The sequence below is a fragment of the Cherax quadricarinatus genome, unplaced genomic scaffold, assembly GCF_038502225.1.
Source record: "Cherax quadricarinatus isolate ZL_2023a unplaced genomic scaffold, ASM3850222v1 Contig3621, whole genome shotgun sequence".
NCBI classification, from domain to species: domain Eukaryota; kingdom Metazoa; phylum Arthropoda; class Malacostraca; order Decapoda; family Parastacidae; genus Cherax; species Cherax quadricarinatus.
The window spans coordinates 2,936-29,153 of NW_027198647.1; the positions used below are offsets into that span (position 1 = coordinate 2,936).

Here is a 26,218-nt window from a genome sequence, read left to right on the forward strand (position 1 = left end):
ATGAGCAATGGACTGGATGTGTGGTGGGATGGTCAGACTCGTGTGTACATAGACGCACCAGCAGAGTTCCGTGGCATGACACAGGGTCTGTGTGGAACCTTCACTGACAACCAACGTGATGACTTCCTCACACCTGAGAAAGACATTGAACAGAGTGCCATTGCTTTTGCTAACAAGTGGAAGACTTCCGAGGTCAGTCCAAAACTAGTCTCTTAAGGTGGTGTTACACTATTTGTTCTTAAAGGTAGCTTTATGCATTATTTTATGATTTCCCCTGCACATCAATCAGAATTATATAAACAAAATTATATTAAAAGTCCAGTCAGCATACATAATTTCAAGAGCAGCTTTGATGCGCTTTCCTCTGGAAGCTCTCATTCTTGAGTGGAGTGTATTCTGTAAAAATCCCACAGATTTTTCCTGCTCATTTATACATTAAAGATAGTGAATAATCACTTGAAACATCTAATAAGACAAGCACTTCCCTCTTGCATTGAAAACCAAAGATGGTGAGGGTTACTTCATCAGATGTGAGGCAAAATTAGGGTTTGGAAACATTGATGCTGGAATTGAAAGAGTGACAGGTAGATATAAATATGCAACAAGTAGTGCTTCAGTGTGTATCCATATAAAAATTCTCTTTAATGAGGAAAAGAGCATTGTCTTTAATTCTTTGATGATACAGTATTGCTTTCATGGGTGACTGATTACAACCAACAGTGACAGATACTGTTTTGATTTAGCCTGACAACCAAAAACAAGTGACTACCTATTGACTTTTTCTTAATATCTTTTAACAGAAATGCCCAGATGCACCAATTGCAGATGAAAGTAAACCATGTGACAGACATGTGCAGAACAAGGCTGTAGCAGAGAAGTTTTGTACCAAAGTCAAATCAAATCTCTTTGCTTGTAAGTGTGCCTAGTATGTTTTCCAATGAATCGTATCTTGTTTTAGTCATTCCTTTTTTCTCCTCATTTTATAACCTCTCATTTCAGTATTAGAATATACATTACATGTATTTCCTTTTGCTATTTGTCTAAGGACATACATGTGTAAGAAATTCAGATGTCTTAATGATATAGACATTAAGTAAGATTAATACTTATACTACAAATGTGTTCTAGTTGCTTTTTATTTCCTACATGACTGGAATACTTTATTGCTTTTGTTATTTTCTTATTATGACTGAGTTTTGTTTCTTTACATTTCCCATTTTCGAGCCTCCTGTTTAGTCAAGAGAATATACTGTATCGCAGTGCAAGTAATGCATACTCTAAGTAATTTATTTGAAACAATAGTAAACTTTCAGTGACTCACATAATGCTATATGATTCTTAATGCACCAAATGAGAATATGTTAAAAATATAAACAAAAATGTACAGTACATAATATGTTAAAACTATAAACAGGAATGTACAGTACAGTATATGCCAGCATATAAGTCGACTTTTTAAGGATAAAAAGATCTCTCCAGAACTAAGTGATGACTAATATGCTGACTAATACACTGCGTATGCAGTAGATTACTTGTTAGTTATTTGTGTTTTCATGCAATATTACAGTACAGTATTACGTATAATAGTGTACAGTGGAACCTCGGCTTACGAATGCCCCACCATGCGAATTTTTCAGGATAGGAACAGTCACTCGATTGATTTTTTGCTTCTGGATACGAACGATAGTTCAGGATGTGAACTTCCCCCTCAAGGGAGGTTCTTTGGTGAGGGGCTCTTGATCAAGGGAATTGGATCTGTGCTCCACTACCCTAAATTAATAATAATAGTAATAATAATAATTATTATTATTATTATTATTATAATACATACGTGAATGTGCATGGATGTTGTGCAGATGATAAGAAAGAGATGATTGTGGATGTTATGAATGAAAAGAAGCTGGATGTCCTGGCTTTAAGTGAAACAAAGCTGAAGGGGGTGGGAGAGTTTCAGTGGAGAGGAATAAACGGGATTAGGTCAGGGGTTTCAAATAGAGTTAGAGCTAAAGAAGGATTAGCAATAATGTTGAAGGATAAGCTATGGCAGGAAAAGAGGGACTATAAATGTATTAATTCAAGGATTATGTGGAGTAAAATAAAGATTGGATGTGAAAAGTGGGTTATAATAAGCGTGTATGCACCTGGAGAAGAGAGAAGTGTAGAGGAGAGAGAGAGATTTTGAGATATGTTGAGTGAATGCGTGGGGAGTTTTGAATCAAGTGTGAGAGTAATGGTGGTTGGGGATTTCAATGCTAAAGTGGGTAAAAATGTTATGGAGGGAGTAGTAGGTAAATTTGGGGTGCCAGGGGTAAATGTAAATGGGGAGCCTTTAATTGAGCTATGTGTAGAAAGAGATTTGGTAATAAGTAATACATATTTTATGAAAAAGAGGATAAATAAATATACAAGGTATGATGTAGCACGTTATGAAAGTAGTTTATTAGATTATGTATTGGTGGATAAAAGGTTGATGGGTAGGCTCCAGGATGTACATGTTTATAGAGGGGCAACTGATATATCGGATCATTATTTAGTTGTAGCTACAGTTAGAGTAAGAGGTAGATGGGAAAAGAGGAAGGTGGCAACAACAAGTAAGAGGGAGGTGAAAGTGTATAAACTAAGGGAGGAGGAAGTTCGGGTGAGATATAGCGACTATTGGCAGAAAGGTGGGCTAGTGCAAAGATGAATAGTGGGGGGGTTGAAGAGGGTTGGAATAGTTTTAAAAATGCAGTACAGAATGTGGGGCAGAAGTTTGTGGTTATAGGAGGGTGGGGGCAGGAGGAAAGAGGAGTGATTGGTGGAATGATGAAGTAAAGGGTGTGATAAAAGAGAAAAAGGTAGCTTATGAGAGGTTTTTACAAAGCAGAAGTGTTATAAGAAGAGCAGAGTATATGGAGAGTAAAAGAAAGGTAAAGTGAGTGGTGAGAGAGCGCAAAAGGAGAGCAGATGATAGAGTGGGAGAGGCACTGTCAAGAAATTTTAATGAAAATAAGAAAAAATTTTGGAGTGAGTTAAACAAGTTAAGAAAGCCTAGGGAAAATATGGATTTGTCAGTTAAAAATAGAGTAGGGGAGTTAGTAGATGGGGAGATGGAGGTATTAGGTAGATGGCGAGAATATTTTGAGGAACTTTTAAATGTTAAGGAAGAAACAGAGGCAGTAATTTCATGCACTGGTCAGGGAAGTGTACCATCTTTTAGGAGTGAAGAAGAGCAGAATGTAAGTGTGGGGGAGGTACGTGAGGCATTACGTAAAATGAAAGGGGGTAAAGCAGCTGGAACTGATGGGATCATGACAGAAATGTTAAAAGCAGGGGAGGATATAGTGTTGGAGTGGTTGGTACTTTTGTTTAATAAATGTATGAAAGAGGGGAAGGTACCTAGGGATTGGCGGAGAGCATGTATAGTCCCTTTATATAAAGGGAAAGGGGACAAAAGAGACTGTAAAAATTATAGAGGAATAAGTTTACTGAGTATACCAGGAAAAGTGTACGGTAGGGTTATAATTGAAAGAATTAGAGGTAAGACAGAATGTAGGATTGCGGATGAGCAAGGAGGTTTCAGAGTGGGTAGGGGATGTGTAGATCAAGTGTTTACATTGAAGCATATATGTGAACAGTATTTAGATAAAGGTAGGGAAGTTTTTATTGCATTTATGGATTTAGAAAAGGCATATGATAGAGTGGATAGAGGAGCAATGTGGCAGATGTTGCAAGTATATGGAATAGGTGGTAAGTTATTAAATGCTGTAAAGATTTTTTATGAGGATAGTGAGGCTCAGGTTAGGGTGTGTAGAAGAGAGGGAGACTACTTCCCGGTAAAAGTAGGTCTTAGACAGGGATGTGTAATGTCACCATGGTTGTTTAATATATTTATAGATGGGGTTGTAAAGGAAGTAAATGCTAGGGTGTTCGGGAGAGGGGTGGGATTAAATTTTGGGGAATCAAATTCAAAATGGGAATTGACACAGTTACTTTTTGCTGATGATACTGTGCTTATGGGAGATTCTAAAGAAAAATTGCAAAGGTTAGTGGATGAGTTTGGGAATGTGTGTAAAGGTAGAAAGTTGAAAGTGAACATAGAAAAGAGTAAGGTGATGAGGGTATCAAATGATTTAGATAAAGAAAAATTGGATATCAAATTGGGGAGGAGGAGTATGGAAGAAGTGAATGTTTTCAGATACTTGGGAGTTGACGTGTCGGCGGATGGATTTATGAAGGATGAGGTTAATCATAGAATTGATGAGGGAAAAAAGGTGAGTGGTGCGTTGAGGTATATGTGGAGTCAAAAAACATTATCTATGGAGGCAAAGAAGGGAATGTATGAAAGTATAGTAGTACCAACACTCTTATATGGGTGTGAAGCTTGGGTGGTAAATGCAGCAGCGAGGAGACGGTTGGAGGCAGTGGAGATGTCCTGTTTAAGGGCAATGTGTGGTGTAAATATTATGCAGAAAATTCGGAGTGTGGAAATTAGGAAAAGGTGTGGAGTTAATAAAAGTATTAGTCAGAGGGCAGAAGAGGGGTTGTTGAGGTGGTTTGGTCATTTAGAGAGAATGGATCAAAGTAGAATGACATGGAAAGCATATAAATCTATAGGGGAAGGAAGGCGGGGTAGGGGTCGTCCTCGAAAGGGTTGGAGAGAGGGGGTAAAGGAGGTTTTGTGGGCAAGGGGCTTGGACTTCCAGCAAGCGTGCGTGAGCGTGTTAGATAGGAGTGAATGGAGACGAATGGTACTTGGGACCTGACGATCTGTTGGAGTGTGAGCAGGGTAATATTTAGTGAAGGGATTCAGGGAAACCGGTTATTTTCATATAGTCGGACTTGAGTCCTGGAAATGGGAAGTACAATGCCTGCACTTTAAAGGAGGGGTTTGGGATATTGGCAGTTTGGAGGGATATGTTGTGTATCTTTATATGTGTATGCTTCTAAACTGTTGTATTCTGAGCACCTCTGCAAAAACAGTGATAATGTGCGAGTGTGGTGAAAGTGTTGAATGATGATGAAAGTATTTTCTTTTTGGGGATTTTCTTTCTTTTTTGGGTCACCCTGCCTCGGTGGGAGACGGCTGACTTGTTGAAAAAAAAAAAAAAAAAGAGATTGGACAAATATATGATTGGGAGGGGCTGAGTATGATTGGTGTTGTGGGTACATAATAACATAAGAAAGGAGGAACACTGCAGTAGGCCTGTTGGCCCATACTAGGCAGGTCCTTCACACGTCCAGCCCACTAACAGAATAAACGTACCCAAGCAATAAGCGTTGACAATTCTATTTACTCATCTTGACTGTGTGCTAATGGAGTTACAGGAAGCTGACATTGAAGAAATACTGAACATTGACAATGATGCACCTGTTGTGCATTTCTTGAATGGTGGTGAAATTAGATGAATTGTGATATATAAATAAACCGTAGAGTTGATATTAGCATCGATTTGAAGTACGTATTTTGTCGTGCCTTCTAAGAGCAGGAATTCCGCTGGAGCGGTTTAATGCCATTTCAATTAATTTAAATGAGGAAAATTGACTCAGCATATGAACAAATCGGGATACGAACAAGGTCACGGAACAGATTAAATTCATAAGCCGAGGTTCCACTGTACTTAAGAATTACAGTGATAAAGTGAATCAAGCTCAAGAAATTAGATCATCCGTATCTTTATCTGCTTATAAATTTAAAACTAATTATCCTGTGTTGGCCAGTAATGTGTTTTACCTATAATATATAGTAGATAAATCACATCTAGCAGCTGTTGGAGTGTGAGCAGGGTAACATTTTGTGAAGGGATTCAGGGAAACCAGTTAGCTGGACTTGAGTCCTGGAAATTGGAAGTACTACATACAATGCCTGCACTTTACAGGAGGGGTTTGGGGTATTGGCACTTTAGAGTGACTGTCTAAACTGTTGTATCTGGGTGACTCTGCAAAGACAGTGATTATGTATGAGTTATGGTGAAAGTATTGACTGATAATGAAAGTTTTTTCTTTCTTTTTGGGTTTTTCTTTTTTTTGGGTCACCCTGCCTTGGTGGGAGATGGTCGATGTGTTAAAAAAAATGATCTCTGCTTTGGAGCAAAGAGACAATCTGGAATATGTATACATGTAGTATTCTTGTTATAGACAATATGTATATGTAAAGAAGATATATGTCAGTACATATACAATATACAATATGTATATGTAAAGAAGATAAATGTCGTACATATAAAATATACAATATGTATATGTAAAGAAGATAAATGCCAGTACATATACAGTATACAATATGTATATGTAAAGAAGATAAATGTCAGTACCTGTTAACCTTCTTCACCTGCAAGTAAATAGGTGCAATACTGAGGTGTTGGGTGACTATTGTGAGCCACATACTGGGGAGGGGGTAGTGGACCCTAGATAGCATCTGGGCTTTGAGATGCACTGACTTAGGGCAACAGCTCTTAGCTTGTAAATTCTTTGATGTAAAAATAAAAGATATACTTGTAACTACTCAGCATTAGAAGTACTCTATATAATATGTGCACGAACAGCATGTCACCTGGAAGTGGACCCTGACCCCTTCTACCGCGACTGCTTGTACGATATGTGCTCTTGTGAAACCAAGTTGGATGGCTGTTTGTGTCCAGTGCTGGCTGCCTACAGCAAAGAATGTGCCAGGAAGGGAGTCCTCATTGACTGGCGGGCTGAGGTTCGAGAGTGTGGTACGTTATTAGCTGAATGTATTCTTTCTTTTGCAATCACTCAGTTACTTGGCTTATTTGCACATCAACCATCATTCCAGTTTTTTAGCAGAAATGACTATGGCTATAAAATTAGTAGTTATAAATTACTATACATATATAAAAAAAGGGCAAGGCAGTACATTTTTTGTTTGTTATTAAAATATTTCTTCTTGGATGATGAATAATTGCAGGTGTTCATTGTACTGGTGGGCAGAAGTATCAAGTATGTGGGAACCGCTGTTCCCACACTTGCCTAGACTTGGCCACCAATCCTGATTGCACGAGGAAATGCGTAGAGGGCTGTAACTGCTTGGAAGGCTTCTCCTTAGATGGAGATGGTATCTGCATCCCCATCACTGACTGTCCATGTGTATATGAAGCTAAGGAATACAAACCTGGTTATGAAATGATGCAGGAGCAGACAGATGGTTCCTTCATGGTCTGGTCAGTTTTTTACTTATTTTATACAGTGTACTCTATTTTAATGTTATTTATTTTAACATCCAAAGGTATTCGCAACACAAAAAAATAAAAAAATGACAATTACAGTAAACTATTTGTAATTCTAAATTAATTGTCACTGTCAGTTGTATTATGTATAGTTTTAGCTCAGGAAATACATGTATTATAAAGTAATGTACAGTATTTTGTTGATTTGTATCATCTTATCCTGCAAACTTATATGAGTACAATGTAGTGATAGTGTGAATGATGGTGAAAGTGTTTCTTTTTCAGGTCATAATACCTCAATGGGAGATGGCCAGTGTGTTAAAAAAAAATAGTAAATTATTCTACATCATTGATGGTGACAATATTCCTTTCTTTCCTGGACCTGACATATAAAATAGGCATTTACTGTATATGTCTTGAAAAAGTTAAAAAACTAGTATTTTAAAATTATTAAGTATTATTATATCTAAAAATTTACAATAGGCAACCTCTCATATCCAGAATTCTTTTAAGTTTAAATATTAAATTAACAGAAAAAAATCATGGCTCCTTTCCTTAATATATTAAAAGAGATCAAGTCCATCATCCAGATTTGTAAGCACCAGCTCCTCCCCATGATATATTATAAAAGATTAAGTCTATTATCCAGATTTGCAAACATCGGCCTACTGGATGTGGATCTTGAATTATATACAACTGTTAGCCTGACAGCATGTCAATTATATTTTTATATACAATAAACTGTGATAATGCAGTAGTGTGTGATCAGGTGCATTGTGAAACACTGCATAATGCTGGTAAGTGTGATAAGATAGAAGCAGAAGTGTTAAATGAATTTGTTAATGATGAATGCAAGTGTTGAGAGAAATGTACGTGTGAATGTTAATCCCAGAATATTAATAAAATTTAAGTCATATAGTATATCTTTAGAATATAATTTGTTATATATTTGTTTACTGGTTTCTGTTAATGATTCTGAGGTCATTGCCCCCATGGCTTGGTCTCAAACCATTTTGCACTGTCAAATAATATTTATTACAAACTGTTATGTGTGTTTTTTAAGATAGTGTTTGGAATGAATTCTTTCTATGTATGGTATGTATGTATGTTATAAATATTCATTATTTTTGTCTTTATTTTTCAAGCAATCTTTCTTAAATTTTGGTCATGACTTAAATAGTTAGTCCTTATATTAGATATATTTAAAATATCTATAGATTTTTCTGGAGATTGGGTTCTGAGTTCTGAACACAGTGGACCCTTGCCTAACGAATGCATCGCATAACGTTAAATCCGCCTAGCGATACATTTCAATGCAAAAAGTTTGCCTCGGCTAGCGTTAAAATACTCGCCCAACGCAATTCGTTCCATTCAAGATGCGTCCACATGTAGCCTGAGCGCGCCTCACTCGTCCCGTGGGTGCCAGTGTTTACAAGCCAGCTACCATGGTTGCATCCAAATATACAATCGGAACATTTCATATTATCACAGCGTTTTTAGTGATTGCACCTGCAAAATAAGTCACCATGGGCCCCAAGAAAGCTTCTAGTGCCAACCCTGTGATTAAAAGGGTGAGAATTAGTATGGAAATTAAGAAAGATTTTGAAGGGTTTGGGGCTAACCCTGAGATGCCTATGCCAGTTGTGGAATCCATTGTGCCTACTTCAGAGATTAAGGAAATATGTGCAAAGTGGGTTGAACTGCAAACCTTTATGGATGAAAATCACCCTAACACAGCCATTGCAAGCCATGCTGGTGACTATTACAATGACAGTGTTGTGGCCCATTTTAGGCAAATCTTAAAGGAACGGGACATACAGACCTCTGTAGACAGATTTGTTGTGCGACAGAGGTCCAGTGACTCTCAAGCTGGTCTTAATGGCATTAAAAGAAGGGAAGTAACCCCGGAAAAGGATTTGATACCTCAAGTCCTAATGGAAGGGGATTCCCCTTCTAAACATTAACACCATCCACACTCTCCCTTCCTCCCATCCCATCAACCATCACCAGATCTTCAGTAAAGGTAAGTGTTATGTAATTGTACATGTCTTCTTCAGTTTGTGTGTATTAAAATTAATATTTCATGTGGTAAAATTTTTTTTTTTCATACTTTGGGGTGTCAGGAACGGATTAATTTGATTTCCATTATTTCTTATGGGGAAAATTAATTCGGCTAACGATAATTTTGCCTAACGTTGAGCTCTCAGGAACAGATTAATATCGTTAGGCGAGGGTCCACTGTATAGGAGAGCCCCACATACACAGTAGGTTAAGTTCTGAGCTACTGCTGTAAAGTAAAGCATCCTTTTTTCACTTTCAAGATAAATGCATGAAAACATGGTTGCTCTATCATATATTAAGTGAGCAATAGAACTAGGCTTACAGAATGCATATATGGTGCGCACATTACTTACCTTAAAATATTTTCGTCCTAGGCGTATAGTGAGTGGTAAATATATTTATTGTAGGAAGTCCAAATAAATGAAGAATAGGTATACATAATTGAAAAACCTCTGCATTAGCGAAACACTGTAATTAAATATTGAACAAGTTTCAGGAAGGTATTAATGTCGTAAGTAGGGGACCTGCTGTACAGTAGCTATTTCTTAATAATTACTAATATGATAACTTATACACTACTAACTTGTGCTTAAAAGAGGGAAACTTATGATAATGTTTTGGTCAGGCTTGGATCATTGACAAGTCACACTGATTTACCAGTGGTTCAAGTCAGACTCAGACCAAAACATTATCATAGGCTTCCTTCCCTTCAATGGAGGTTATTTGTGTATTGTCCTAGCCATGGTATTATAACTTTTTATGTTTAGGATAACGTACACTTTGTAATACATACTACCATAGCTACTCCTCATTATTTGAAAAATCTATTACATGAACCAAAGCACCTTTAGTCCCAACCAATTTGGGTAAAAGAAATCCTATGATATTTTGATTTCATATTTACATGTTATACAAGTTTTAATTGTAATGACCACTCTTACAGTGAGTGTTTCAATGCTGGCTGGAATTGCTGGGAACCACGAGAAAATGAGACCGTAACAAGACCCCCACAGGTTCTGTGTCATCAAGACAGGAATGAGGTTTACACTGACTGTCTTCCAGAAGAAGAGAATACCTGCCAGGTAATGAAAAAGGAAGAAGTGTGATGCGATAGCAGCTCAGATAGAATGATGATTCAGGATTATTTATAATTTCACTTTTCAATAAAAAAAATCAGTTTATGGTAAAGTATAGATTCACTGATTCAAATTCCAGGCATCTTAAAATTTCATTTACTATACCCGAATTAAGTTTAAATTTCAATATTTACAAGTTAACTAAATATTTAAAATGTCATTGGGCTTACTAACGGTTACATCTGTTATCTATTTTACTGCATCTGTTAATGTTTCTGGGGATCATCGCTCTATGTCCCAGTTTCCCACGAGGCCTCTTAATTTGGAAAGGAAAAAATAGAGGAATAAGGACTATTAAGAAATAATCTGGAAAGTAAAGATAAGTACGTAGTGAATGTTGATAGAAGTTTGTAAATTTTACCTTTATTTTATATGTTCATGAGACAGAAAAAAACCAACAATCCTGTCAGAGTGCAAAAGTTTTACAAGGTATCAATTTCATGTTACAGTAACAAGATGTTAGTTGCTCCACAGACTGTTTCTGTCTACAAGTCCATTGCTGTTCAGCATCAGTGGTATTGTGATTATACAGTAGTACAGTATTTTGTTTACAGTTTTCAATAGTATCAGTCAGTGGGTGTATAAACCCTTGTAATTTTTTGCTAGTATGGTATTTACCCAGAATAAATTCTAAAAGCGTTCTCTCAACATCAGTCTGAGAAAAAGAGTTGTATAAATTTCACAGTACTGTACTATGCTGTCAAATGAAGTAATAAAAGGGTACTTTTTTTTTTTTTTTGAGTCAAACAAGTCTAAAAAAGCAAATATAGATGGTGTCTCCCATGGTAAATATTAAACCGAGGCAGTCAGCTGTCTCCCACCGAGGCAGGGTGACCCAAAAAGAAGGAAAATCCCCAAAAAGAAAATACTTTCATCATCATTCAACACTTTCACCTCACTCACACATAATCACTGGTTTTGCAGAGGTGCACAGAATACAACAGTTTAAAAGCATATACATATAAAGATACACAACATATCCCTCCAAACTGCCAATATCTCAAACCCCTCCTTTAAAGTGCAGACATTGTACTTCCCATTTCCAGGACACAAGTCTGGCTATGTAAAATTAACCAGTTTCCCTGAATCCCTTCACTAAATATTACCCTGCTCACACTCCAACAGCTCGTCAGGTCCCAAATACCATTCATCTCCATTCACTCCTATCTAACACGCTCATGCACGCTTGCTGGAAGTCCAAGCCCCTCGCCCACAAAACCTCCTTTACCCCCTCCCTCCAACCTTTTCGAGGACAACCCCTACCCCACCTTCCTTCCTCTAAAGATATATACGCTCTCTATGTCATTCTACTTTGATCCCTTCTCTAAATGACCAAACCACCTCAACAGCCCCTCTTCAGCCCTCTGACTAATACTTTTATTAACTCCACACCTCCTAATTTCCACACTACAAATTTTCTGCATAATATTTACACCACACATTACCCTTAGACAGGACATCTCCACTGCCTCCAACCGTCTCCTCACTGCAGCATTTACAACCCAAGCTTCACACCCATATAAGAGTGTTGGTATTACTATACTTTCATACATTCCCTTCTTTGCCTCCATAGATAACGTTTTTTTTTTTATATTTATTTATTATCACACTGGCCGATTCCCACCAAGGCAGGGTGGCCCGAAAAAGAAAAACTTTCACCATCATTCACTCCATCACTGTCTTGCCAGAAGGGTGCTTTACACTACAGTTTTTAAACTGCAACATTAACACCCTTCCTTCAGAGTGCAGGCACTGTACTTCCCATCTCCAGGACTCAAGTCCGGCCTGCCGGTTTCCCTGAACCCCTTCATAAATGTTACTTTGCTCACACTCCAACAGCACGTCAAGTATTAAAAACCATTTGTCTCCATTCACTCCTATCAAACACGCTCATGCATGCCTGCTGGAAGTCCAAGCCCCTCGCACACAAAACCTCCTTTACCCCCTCTCTCCAACCTTTCCTAGGCCGACCCCTACCCCGCCTTCCTTCCACTACAGACTGATACACTCTTGAAGTCATTCTGTTTCGCTCCATTCTCTCTACATGTCCGAACCACCTCAACAACCCTTCCTCAGCCCTCTGGACAACAGTTTTGGTAATCCCGCACCTCCTCCTAACTTCCAAACTACGAATTCTCTGCATTATATTCACACCACACATTGCCCTCAGACATGACATCTCCACTGCCTCCAGCCTTCTCCTCGCTGCAACATTCATCACCCATGCTTCACACCCATATAAGAGCGTTGGTAAAACTATACTCTCATACATTCCCCTCTTTGCCTCCAAGGACAAAGTTCTTTGTCTCCACAGACTCCTAAGTGCACCACTCACTCTTTTCCCCTCATCAATTCTATGATTCACCTCATCTTTCATAGACCCATCCGCTGACACGTCCACTCCCAAATATCTGAATACATTCACCTCCTCCATACTCTCTCCCTCCAATCTGATATTCAATCTTTCATCACCTAATCTTTTTGTTATCCTCATAACCTTACTCTTTCCTGTATTCACCTTTAATTTTCTTCTTTTGCACACCCTACCAAATTCATCCACCAATCTCTGCAACTTCTCTTCAGAATCTCCCAAGAGCACAGTGTCATCAGCAAAGAGCAGCTGTGACAACTCCCACTTTGTGTGTGATTCTTTATCTTTTAACTCCACACCTCTTGCCAAGACCCTCGCATTTACTTCTCTTACAACCCCATCTATAAATATATTAAACAACCACGGTGACATCACACATCCTTGTCTAAGGCCTACTTTTACTGGGAAATAATTTCCCTCTTTCCTACATACTCTAACTTGAGCCTCACTATCCTCGTAAAAACTCTTCACTGCTTTCAGTAACCTACCTCCTACACCATACACTTGCAACATCTGCCACATTGCCCCCCTATCCACCCTGTCATACGCCTTTTTCCAAATCCATAAACGTTTTTTGTCTCCACATATACCTCAATGCACAACTCGCCTTTTTTCCTTCATCAGTTCTATGATTAACCTCATCCTTCATAAATCCATCCGCTGATGCATCAACTCCCAAATATCTGAAAACATTCACTTCTTCCATACTCCTCCTCCCCAATTTAATATCCAATTTTTCTTTATCAAAATCATTTGATACCCTTTTAGGACCCCAATGGAAATAAGTCACTCTGTCTGACTTTTTGGGTTATCCTAGGTTCTCTACACATATGCTGCTATGTATGATAATTCTATGTAACTGTATTTGTGTATACCTGAATAAACTTACTTACTTACTTACCCTCATCACCTTACTCTTTTCTATGTTCATTTGAACTTTCTACCTTTACACACTCCCAAATTTGTCCACTAACCTCTGCAATTTTTCTTTAGAATCTCCCATAAGCACAATATCATCAGCAAAAAGTAACTGTCAATTCTCATTTTGTATTTGATTCCCCTTAATTTAATCCCACCCCTCTCCTAAACACCCTAGCATTTACTTCTTTTACAACCCCATCTATAAATATATTAAACAACCATGGTGACATTACACATCCCTGTCTAAGACCTACTTTTACCGGGAAGTAGTCTCCCTCTCTTCTACTTATGTATATTATATGTAATAAATAACCTGTGGATACAATTCGCTTAATTTTTTATGATTTGTCATTGAAATCTGCCAGTATTATCATTGAATATTGGAGCTGTACTAATGCAGCCAACAAATACATGTTTTTGGAGCTACTTGTGAATCGTGCAATGTAAGTAGTTTGTATGAGATGTGATAGCAATGTCAGTATGGAAGAAACCACATTTTCATTCCCTGTTAGATACTGTTTTGGAGGTACAATATTGGAAACAGTCTTTATTGAGTGCTGTATAAGACTGTAACATGAAAAACCAAATTATATAATATGAGTGATTTATATTGTATTTGATCTGTGCAGACAATGCACCTGCGTCCTGTGGTTAGTGATCTGTGCCGGCCTGGATGCATCTGTGCCCCTGGGTATGTTCGTGATGCTGACACCGGCACATGTATCCACCACAACCAGTGTCCTTGCCATCATGGTGGTCGCTCCTATGAAGAGAATGCTACTATCACCGAGGATTGCAATTCCTGGTAGGACCTCACTGTGTATTTTTTGACTTCTGCCTATTATATTTGGGACTTAATTTTATTTTTTAAAGTTGCATTTTACAGCAGTGAATAGCAGAGTAATACAGCAAGCAGGAAAAGTGTAGGTAGAAATTCTTATTCATTCTCTCTCTTTCCCTCTGTCTCTGTGTCAGTCTGTCTGTCTTTTTCTTTGTCTCAGCCTGTCTCTGTCTGTCTCTGTCTCAATCTGTTTCTGTCTCTGTCTGTCTGCTTCTCTCTCTCTCTTAAACTGATAATTTAGAGAGAAACTATCATTGATATTTGCAACATTTCAACAGTATTCATAAGTTTTTAGTAAAGCATTTATATAGTGTCAGAGCTGATATAACTTGTTTATAATTTTTGTGAAACTATTTTGTTTATTATACTTTTATTGGAATAAGGATGTAGTATATAGAACCTAAGTCACACATACTGAAATTGAACATAAATAAGAATCTTTACTTTTTTTAAACATACATAGAAGTTACAATTGATGATAAACTATCAGATGTGCTTGCAAGAGATGGTTTTTTCTTAAGTTTTTAAAATATTGACTTTTTTAAACTTGATCTCATTTTATGTTTTGCTATGACAGACTTTGACCAAAATATTAGGAGAATTCTCCCAACATTAAAAAAAAAAAAAAGAGTACCATCTTTAAGCAAAAAGTAGTAAGAAAAGCTCTATATTTGCTGAGAAACCTTTATTACAACTTTTCATTTGGAAGTATACATGAAATGTTGTAAGATAGGTTTCTCTGAGAAGATGGTGTCTTTCTTCTAACTGGTTTGTTGTGAGATAGGTTTCTCTGAGAAGATGGTGTCTTTCTTCTAACCGGTTTGTTGTAAGATAGGTTTCTCTGAGAAGATGGTGTCTTTCTTCTAACTGGTTTGTTGTAAGATAGGTTTCTCTGAGAAGATGGTGTCTTTCTTCTAACTGGTTTGTTGTAAGATAGGTTTCTCTGAGAAGATGGTGTCTTTCTTCTAACTGGTTTGTTGTGAGATAGGTTTCTCTGAGAAGATGGTGTCTTTCTTCTAACCGGTTTGTTGTAAGATAGGTTTCTCTGAGAAGATGGTGTCTTTCTTCTAACTGGTTTGTTGTAAGATAGGTTTCTCTGAGAAGATGGTGTCTTTCTTCTAACTGGTTTGTTGTAAGATAGGTTTCTCTGAGAAGATGGTGTCTTTCTTCTAACTGGTTTGTTGTGAGATAGGTTTCTCTGAGAAGATGGTGTCTTTCTTCTAACTGGTTTGTTGTAAGATAGGTTTCTCTGAGAAGATGGTGTCTTTCTTCTAACTGGTTTGTTGTAAGATAGGTTTCTCTGAGAAGATGGTGTCTTTCTTCTAACTGGTTTGTTGTGAGATAGGTTTCTCTGAGAAGATGGTGTCTTTCTTCTAACCGGTTTGTTGGCTTATGCATCATTTGTTCATGGGGGTAAAAAAGTTCACAGAAATACTTTGAAAAAAAAATTTTGTCTTCTGAAGTGCATATATTGTAAACAGAATAATATCAGCATAGGTTAAGCTTACAAAAATAAGACCAGCATTCAGAGGTGCAGACAAAAAATTGTTGAAATCACACTGTATGTCATACATGTGACCCATGATACATATGACTCATCATACATGTGACCCATCATACATGTGACCTATCATACATGTGACTCATCATACATGTGACCTATTATACATGTGACTCATCATACATGTGACCCATCATATATGTGACCCATCATATATGTGACCCATCATCTAGTGAAATGCAAAGTGAGTTTTGAGAGAGTGCAAATCAGTACATCAAGACTGATGCCTGAATTGAGGATAATCAGCTACAAAGAAAAAATTGTAACCTAATAATCTTTGATTTCATTAAGAGTTTTATCATCTTTGTATAATATTCCACCAATATTTACTTCATCACAGTAACTGCGAGGGTGGTCAGTGGCTATGTACAGATAAACAGTGTCCAGGGATATGTACTGCTTGGGGTGACTCTCACTACAAGACCTTTGATGGCCGACTCTATGAGTTCTTTGGCACCTGTGATTATCTCCTGGCTAAGGGCAAAAACTCTAAGGCTGATAACTTTGAAGTCATAGTGCAGGTATGTGAATACATTTTTTTTTTTTAAGATATAAAGAACTGTGAAGTACTGTACTATACCAAGCTTTACAACAATCCTCTCTGTCACTCTCATGTTATATTCTCTTTCCATAGCTTAAAGTTTAAGGAAGAAATGCATTCCTCACATATTCATTTTCTGAATATGTGTGTGTGCATGTAGCAGTACACCTCTTCCCTCCTTCCTCTCCCAGATATTATGGGGAAAGGTAACTGATGGTTGTCATGTCTTGTTTTCTAACTTGTTCACTCTTGTTTATTTTGTGTCTTGCTTGCCTGCCTTCCCTCTTGCACACTGTGGTGACTTTCCTAAATGAGCCATATAAAGACAAAGAACTAATTCTAATAACACATTAGAGAACACTACATAGGATCACCATTAACTCAATTTTTACAGGTGTTGTCCTCAATCTTGAGATTCAGAGGAAAAGAATCTGATGACTCCTCTATTTCTCATTGAATTCATGTCATTCTGATAATGCTTTTAATGCTTGTATTTTTTGATCCTATAGCAGATGAACAAGGAGGCTTTAGGAAAGGTAGGGAGTGTGTGGACCAGGTGTTTACAGTGAAACATATAAGTGAACAGTATTTAGATAAGGCTAAAGAGGTTTTTGTGGCATTTATGGATTTGGAAAAGGCGTATGACAGGGTGGATAGGGGGGCAATGTGGCAGATGTTGCAGGTGTATTGTGTAGGAGGTAGGTTACTGAAAGCAGTGAAGAGTTTTTACGAGGATAGTGAGGTTCAAGTTAGAGTATGTAGGAAAGAGGGAAATTATTTCCCAGTAAAAGTAGGCCTTAGACAAGGATGTGTGATGTCACCGTGGTTGTTTAATATATTTAGGGATGGGGTTGTAAGAGAAGTAAATGCGAGGGTCTTGGCAAGAGATGTGGAGTTAAAAGATAAAGAATCACATATAAAGTGGGAGTTGTCACAGTTGCTCTTTGCTGATGACACTGTGCTCTTGGGAGATTCTGAAGAGAAGTTGCAGAGGTTGGTGGATGAATTTGGTAGGGTATGCAAAAGAAGAAAATTAAAAGTGAATACAGGAAAGAGTAAGGTTATGAGGATAACAAAAAGATTAGGTGATGAAAGATTGGATATCAGATTGGAGGGAAAGAGTATGGAGGAGGTGAATGTATTCAGATATTTGGGAGTGGACGTGTCAGCAGATGGGTCTATGAAAGATGAGGTGAATCATAGAATTGATGAGGGGAAAAGGGTGAGCGGTGCACTTAGGAGTCTGTGGAGACAAAGAACTTTGTCCTTGGAGGCAAAGAGGGGAATGTATGAGAGAATAGTTTTACCAACGCTCTTGTATGGGTGTGAAGCATTGGTGATGAATGTTGCAGCGAGGAGAAGGCTGGAGGCAGTGGAGATATTATGTCTGAGGGCAATGTGTGGTGTGAATATAATGCAGAGAATTCGTAGTTTGGAAGTTAGGAGGAGGTGCAGGATTACCAAAACTGCTGTCCAGAGGGCTGAGGAAGGGTTGTTGAGGTGGTTTGGACATGTAGTGAGAATGGAGCGAAACAGAATGATTTCAAGAGTGTATCAGTCTGTAGTGGAAGGAAGGCGGGGTAGGGGTCGGCCTAGAAAAGGTTGGAGGGAGGGGGTAAAGGAGGTTTTGTGTGCGAGGGGCTTGGACTTCCAGCAGGCATGCGTGAGCATGTTCGATAGGAGTGAATGGAGACAAATGGTTTTTAATACTTGACGTGCTGTTGGAGTGTGAGCAAAGTAACATTTATGAAGGGATTCACGGAAACTGGCAGGCCGGACTTGGGTCATGGAGATGGGAAGTTCAGTGCCTGCACTCTGAAGAAGGGGTGTTAATGTTGCAGTTTAAAAACTGTAGTGTAAAGCACCCTTCTGGCAAGACAGTGATGGAGTGAATGATGGTGAAAGTTTTTCTTTTTTCGGGCCACCCTGCCTTGGTGGGAATCAGCCAGTGTGTTAATAAAAAAAAATAATTAATATTTTTTGTTGAACTAAAAGCTTGATGAACAGCAAGAGTTTATGGTACTCTTAATACATTCCTCTATTAGTATTCAATGATAAGATAAGATAAGATTTCGTTCGGATTTTTAACCCCGGAGGGTTAGCCACCCAGGATAACCCAAGAAAGTCAGTGCGTCATCGAGGACTGTCTAACTTATTTCCATTGGGGTCCTTAATCTTGTCCCCCAGGATGCGACTGACACCAGTCGACTAACACCCAGGTTTCTATTTGCTGCTAGGTGAACAGGACAACAAGTTTAAGGAAACGTGTCGAAATGTTTCCACCCGCCGGGAATTGAACCCGGGCCCTCCGTGTGTGAAGCGGGAGATTTAGCCACCAGTTCCTTTTATATGTCACTGTATGATAGTATACAGTAAAGTTTAATGTAATATGTATAAAGAACATCAGTATATTAGAAGGGAATCCTTGAATTTTGTTAATAAACTATTATCATGGAATGCTGTATTACTTACATATTACAGCTCTGGGTTCTACTAGCAGTAGAACCCAGAGTTGTCTGAGTACACAGTATGTTGAAAAAATAATAGGTAGCTGTTCAGATCATCACCATATCCTCAATGAGCTCCTTTAGTTTGCCCAACATAGCCTGAAATTTTCTCAGGGTCAAATGACAAGACTATGCTGAGTTTAGTAAGACACTGATTACAGAAGACTCCTTATTGTACAGGAGGGCCCCACTTATACAGCAGGTTATGTTCTAGGCTACTGCTGTAAAGCAAAAATTGCTGTAAAGTGAAACAGCCCTTTTTCTTTTTACTTTCAAATGCATATAAAAGCCTGATAACATGTTTACACTATCATATATTAAGTGAGCAATAGAGCTAGGCCTAAGTAATACATATACAGTATACACATTACTTAGCTTCATATATTTTTGTACTTAGCTTATAGTGAGTGGTGAATGTGGAAAATTTATAAGGTGTTACCTGTATGAACTTCGTCATTGCATTCATACAAATAATTTCAGTGGGAGGTGACAACCATATATTGTTTACAGTAGTTACCCCGTGTAGATGTGTGAGAAAACTTAAGCCACCCCTGGTCGCTGCAAGCGGCTCCTTCGATATCCCACACTTTAAACACATCTGCCCTAGACCAGTACTATAACTTAGAAGTGGATAGCACCCACAAGTACGGCACTACTAATTAGTTGTGGAGTGTTAATTTTAAGTTAATTTTAAGCCTGCCCATAATTCTTTGCATACAAGGGGCTTTTGGCATGTACACCCAACTACTATAATTCCTTATACAACTGTGTATCATGTCCAAATAAAATACTATATGAATATGAATATTAGACTGACTGAAGAAAAAGGGGGGGGGGAAGTTAGACACATATATATCCATCAGGGAAAAATACTTGTACATATATAATACCACCACTTACCAGATTTTCTCTGGTGGTCACATGATGCAGCTGGATCACCTACAATACCTACCATATTATACATAGAAATTAAACTGGCCAGCTAACTCTATATAACAAGGTGTACTTAGCTGTCAGTGGTTGATGCTTCTTATTTCCTCCATTCACCATCTCATTTTGAAGTCTTGCTAAGCTGATATGATGCAACTTCAGCAAGACACTATTTCTGATTTGTTTTATTCCAATACAGGAGGCTGAGCTCCGTGGATATCGGAAATGGGATGCCAGGTTACCAGGTGTCACATTGGAATTTCAATATGGTGAACTCTTTATTTCACCTAATATCACTTTGGTTGAGTGTGTTTTCCACTATATTCTTCACAATCCCCAGTACAGTGGACCCTCGGCTAATGATATTAATCCGTTCCTGAGAGCTCATTGTTAGACGAAATTATCGTTTGCCGAATTAATTTTCCCCATAAGAAATAATGGAAATCCAATTAATCCGTTCCAGACAGCCGGAAATATTAAAAAAGTAATTTTTTTTTCATGAAATATACATTTCCCTACAAAGAAAACAATGAGACATGCACAATAACTATATAAATAAATGTAAAAATGACACTTACCTTTATTGAAGAGTATTGATGAGTGATGAAACACTGTTTTTCTTGAACACTCTGGGATTTTCAGAGTGATACATGAGTAAAGGTTTCACTTTGCAATCCCCACTAGCATTAAAACAAAACAAGAAAGTTAGGCTGTCTTTCATAGGCTTGTGTCCTGGGAGTGCCTTTACCTTCTGAGTAATGTAGGTCCTGTTTGGCATTTTCTTTCAGAACAGGCCTGTTTCGTCACAATTAAACACTTATTGGGGTTGGAATTTTTCAGCTTTGCCATGCCTTATCACACTGTGTATGCCACTATTTATTTATTTATTTATTTATTTTATTTATTTATTTATTTTATGTCTTTGCAAACAGTACATTGAGATTTTATATTTACAATAGTGGGTTGCAATGCAAAGAGAGCCTCTATTATGCCTTGGCATAATGGGCCAACTTAACATTATTGGCTTACAGACTACTTAACACTAAGGATTTTATCATAGTTGTACAGTAGGACAGTAATTATTTCATAGTTGAACAGTAGATTATTAATTATAAGTGAATTAAATTTGTATAAGAAAAGGATATATTCTTATAGTTTAAAATGCTTTTTGTGGAAAACAATGGTTCAGTTATATTCCTGGCAACAATGGATAAAAGGTTCAAAGTGATTGTTGAAGTTATGATGTGGGAGTACATAAGTGAGTATGTGTGTACTGAGTATTTAGCGTTTAGTCTAGGGTATTTAAGTGGCTTTTGAGAAGAGTCTTAAACTGGTTTTCAGACTGGGTTACTTTAATATCTTCTGGTAATGAATTCCATATTTTAGGGCCCTTTATGTGCATAGAGTTTTTACACAGTGTGATAAGGACACAAGGTATATCAAAAAGAGATCAGTGAAGTCCCAGTGTAGTAATATTACGAGTTCTAGGGGAACTAGTAATAATAAGAACGAGATAGATATTGAAAAGCCAGGGACCTTGGGTGATAAAGACGGTAATAGGTTTAGTAGAAAAATAGAAATGAGCAGGAAGGGTAAAGAGAAAGGAGAGTCTTTCAATGTTTATTATGCTAATTGCCGTAGTGCTAGGAATAAGATGGACGAGTTGAGATTAGTTGCTAGTGTAGGTAACATTGATGTATTTGCCTTAACTGAGACGTGGTTTAATTCAAAAAGTCGGGACATGCCTGCGGAATGTCATATTCAGGGTTTTAAATTGTTCCAAGAAGATAGAAGTATTGGGAGGGGGGGTGGGGTGGCATTGTACGTCCGAGATCGCTTGAACTGTTGCATAAAAACGGGTATTAAGTCTGAAGTAACACATACAGAGTCTGTTTGGATAGAATTTTCAGAGGGGCATGAAAAACTGATTTTAGGAGTGATATACCGTCCCCCTAACTTAGATAGGGACCAAGGGAAACTACTATGGGAGGAAATTGTTAAGGCCACAAGGCACGATAATGTAGTAATTCTAGGAGACTTTAACTTTAGTCATGTTGATTGGAATTTCTTGACTGGGAATTTAGAATCGTACGACTTCTTAGAAGTATTTCAGGATTGTTTTTTGAAGCAGTTTGTGACAGAACCTACAAGGGGAAATAACCTGCTTGACTTAGTTATGGCAAACAATGAATCCCTTGTTAATAATTTAGAAATTTCAGAGGAACTGGGTGCTAGCGACCACAAATCAATTACATTTAGCATTGAATGGAAGTACGATAGTAGCGATAACTCAGTAACAGTCCCAGATTTTCGCTTAGCAGATTACGATGGGCTTAAAGAACACTTATCATCTGTTGACTGGGGTAACGAAGAGAGCTATCAATATGACAGTTTTCTGAACACTATACATGCTGCTCAAAGAGCGTTTATCCCATATAAAGAAATTAGATCAAATAGAAATGACCCAAAATGGATGAATAATAGGCTCAAATATCTACTAGGGCATAAGAAAGGAATTTATAGGCGTATCAAAAGAGGTGAGGGTCATCTTATGAATCAGTATATTGACATTAAGAGGGACATTAAAAAGGGGATAAGAAAAGCTAAAAGGGACTATGAAATTAAAGTTGCTAGGGATTCTAAAACTAACCCAAAAAGTTTTTTCCAGGTCTATAGAACAAAAGTTAGAGATAAGATAGGTCCCCTTAAAAATAACTATGGGCACCTTACTGACAATGAGAATGAAATGTGCTTGATTTTAAATAATTATTTTCTCTCAGTTTTTACACAGGAAGACACTAACAATATTCCAGTAATTAATTTTTACAGTGGGCTAGAAGAAGATAAATTATGTAACATCACAGTCACTAGTGAGATGGTTGTGAGGCAGATAGACAGACTGAAGCAAAATAAGTCGCCGGGTCCTGATGAGGTTTTTTCAAGGGTTCTTAAGGAATGCAAAATGGAACTCTGTGAACCATTAACTAATATTTTTAATTTATCTCTTCAAACAGGTGTAGTGTCTGATATGTGGAAGATGGCTAATGTAACTCCTATTTTTAAAACAGGGGACAAGTCGTTACCGTCAAATTACCGCCCAATAAGCCTGACCTCAATTGTAGGCAAATTACTAGAGTCAATTATAGCTGAGATTATAAGAAGCCATCTCGATAAGCATAGCTTGATTAATGATACTCAGCATGGATTCACAAGAGGCCGGTCTTGTCTAACTAATTTATTAACTTTCTTCAGTAAAGCTTTTGAGGCTGTTGACCACAATAAAGAATTTGATATTATTTACTTAGATTTTAGTAAGGCTTTTGATAGAGTTCCGCACCATAGACTGTTAAAGAAAGTGGCAGCCCATGGCATTGGGGGAAAAGTGCTCTCGTGGATCGAGTCATGGCTCACTGACAGGAAGCAGAGAGTGTCCATAAATGGGGTTAAATCCGAGTGGGGATCTGTAACAAGTGGCGTTCCACAGGGATCAGTCTTGGGCCCGTTGTTGTTTATAATATATATCAATGATCTTGATGAGGGAATTACTAGTGATATGAGCAAATTCGCCGATGACACAAAGATAGGTAGGATAATTGATTCAAACGTAGATGTTAGGGAACTTCAGGAGGATTTAAACAAACTCTATTCTTGGTCAGAAAAGTGGCAGATGCAGTTCAATGTAGATAAGTGCAAGGTTCTGAAGCTTGGGAGTGCCCATAACCCTAGTACTTATAAATTAAATGATGTAGAACTTAGCCATACAGATTGCGAAAAGGACTTGGGGGTTATGGTGAGCAGCAACCTTAAACCAAGACAGCAATGCCTAAGCGTACGTAATAAGGCAAATAGATTACTGGGATTTATATCAAGAAGTGTAAGCAACAGAAGTCCAGAGGTCATACTGCAGCTTTATACATCATTAGTAAGGCCTCACCTTGATTATGCAGCTCAGTTCTGGTCTCCGTATTACAAAATGGACATAAATTCGTTAGAAAACATTCAGCGTAGGATGACTAAATTAATACATAGCATCAGAAATCTTCCTTATGAAGAAAGATTGAAGACTCTTAAGTTACATTCACTTGTTAGACGAAGAATGAGGGGAGACCTGATCGAAGTGTATAAGTGGAAGATAGGTATTAATAAAGGGGATATTAATAAGGTCTTGAGGATGTCTCTCCAAGAGAGAACCCGCAGTAATGGATTTAAATTAGATAAGTTTAGATTTAGAAAGGACATAGGAAAGTATTGGTTTGGAAATAGGGTAGTTGATGAGTGGAACAGTCTACCTAGTTGGGTTATTGAGGCTAGGACTTTGGGTAGTTTCAAATCTAGGTTGGATAAGTACATGAGTGGGAAGGGTTGGATTTGAGTGGGACTTTCACATCAGAGCTTATTTCTTGGGTAGCATTGAAAATTGGGTTGGGTAAATGTTTTGTTAGTGGGATGAATTGTAAAGGACCTGCCTAGTATGGGCCAGCAGGCCTCCTGCAGTGTTCCTCCTTTCTTATGTTCTTATGTTCTTATGTGTTCTTGGTAATTGTTTCTCGTTAAGCCACACTAACAACAGTCTCTCCACATCTTCGAGTAGTACAGCTGACAGTGGTGCAGCAACAGCTAACGGTAGTGCAGCAGCAGCTGACTGTGGTACAATAGTATTTTGATAGTATTTCTCACCCTTTTTACCACAAGGTTGGCACTAGAAGCTTTCTTTGGGCCCATGGTGGCTTATTTAGCAGTTACAAGCACTATAAACAATGGAATAATACAAAATGTATCGAATGTATGTATGAAACCGACCACCCTGGCTTGTAAATAATGACAGCAGGGCAGCTGAGGCACTCAGGCTGGACGGACAGGTTCAGGACGAATCACGTTGGGTGAGTTTTTTATCGTTAGTCAGGCCAGAATTTTTACGCTCAAACACTTTGTTGGGTAGATTTAACGTTATGTGATGCGTTCGTTAGCTGAGGGTCCACTGTATATTACATTCCCATATTATTTTCTGTTCATCAGAGGTCAGTCCACCCTAATCTGTCCTCGATAAAGCTTGATTAAATTAGATGAGTTTGTTGTCACTGCCTCTACACTCTCCAAGCCAGTGTCCCTAACTATTTCCCATTGTCACTACCCTATTATGGTGGTTTTGTTCACTTTCTGTTCCATATTCTAAACTGGGAACAGTTGCAACACTTCCTATTATGAAGGGAGGCCTATATTAATCCTTAGACCGCTGTGGATGCCAATTTCCTGGTCCCATTTTTTGACCAGCCTGTTAACCGCATTCAAACACACTCCCACCTCCCCTCTTCTCCCGGAGCATATGCAGAGTTTCTCTGTTGGTTCTCCTCCACTTTCAAATATACTTCAGACCAACAATAACACATTAATTACATATTAGGCACTATAACTTCGGAAAATTAAATATTTTCCACATATTTATTGTAGGTAGCTTGAATAAATGAAGACTGGATATAACTGAAAAACCACTGTATTAGCTAAACTCTGTAAAGTGAAGTGCTCTAAAGCAGAGCCCTCCTATACATTGTTTCACCACTGCCTCTTTTTTCTGAAATCAGTTTCTTACTTGTACATCTGTCAGAGTTTTGTCATTTTTCTGGTATGCAGAATTCAGGTTTTAAAGAGGATGCCTTGATGCCAGTGATACAAGGAACTGTGGCTACCCCTTCTTTTACTTTGATCAGATCTGATTACCTTCCATTTCCTGTGTGCTCTATGACCCTTGTGGGGTTTAGCACTTTCCCATAAAATGTAATAATGACAATGTGCAACATTTGGTTAGGCTGGCTGCAGAGCTCTGAATGAATCCAGAACATAGACTCAAACCTTTATACATACTCAGTATTAGCTATTCATACTTGTTTAATTTACTTTGCATTTTATAAATTTTTCTCGTGTGATGTTTATGTTTATATTAGCTAAAATTCTTGTGCTATTTGACAATTCTTAGAATGTGCCATGTGGAACTGATGGAGTGACCTGTGCCAAGTCCATCACACTGAGGGTTGGTACTGGGGATACACAGGAGTCTGTGGAATTCTCACGCAACAAACCTGCACCCACCAAGTAAGTTGATGAGAGTACAAACCAAGTAAGTGAGATGAGAGTACAAACAATCAAAACAGAAGTTTTCTTTTTTTTGCAGAGGTTATAATGTGTTTG

The 26,218-nt window shown here is 37.9% G+C and overlaps 1 protein-coding gene across 1 annotated transcript; it reads left to right on the top strand.

The window, feature by feature from the left end:
- Positions 1-26,122, top strand: LOC138852058 (von Willebrand factor-like; the record flags this gene model as incomplete). Its single annotated transcript, XM_070081674.1, has 8 exons — positions 1-192; positions 801-912; positions 6,525-6,695; positions 6,908-7,160; positions 10,171-10,309; positions 14,285-14,460; positions 16,398-16,578; positions 26,007-26,122. Coding segments are annotated over exons 1-8 (1,340 nt in total), but the record flags the coding sequence as incomplete, so codon positions are not given.
- Positions 26,123-26,218: the final 96 nt, after the last annotated feature.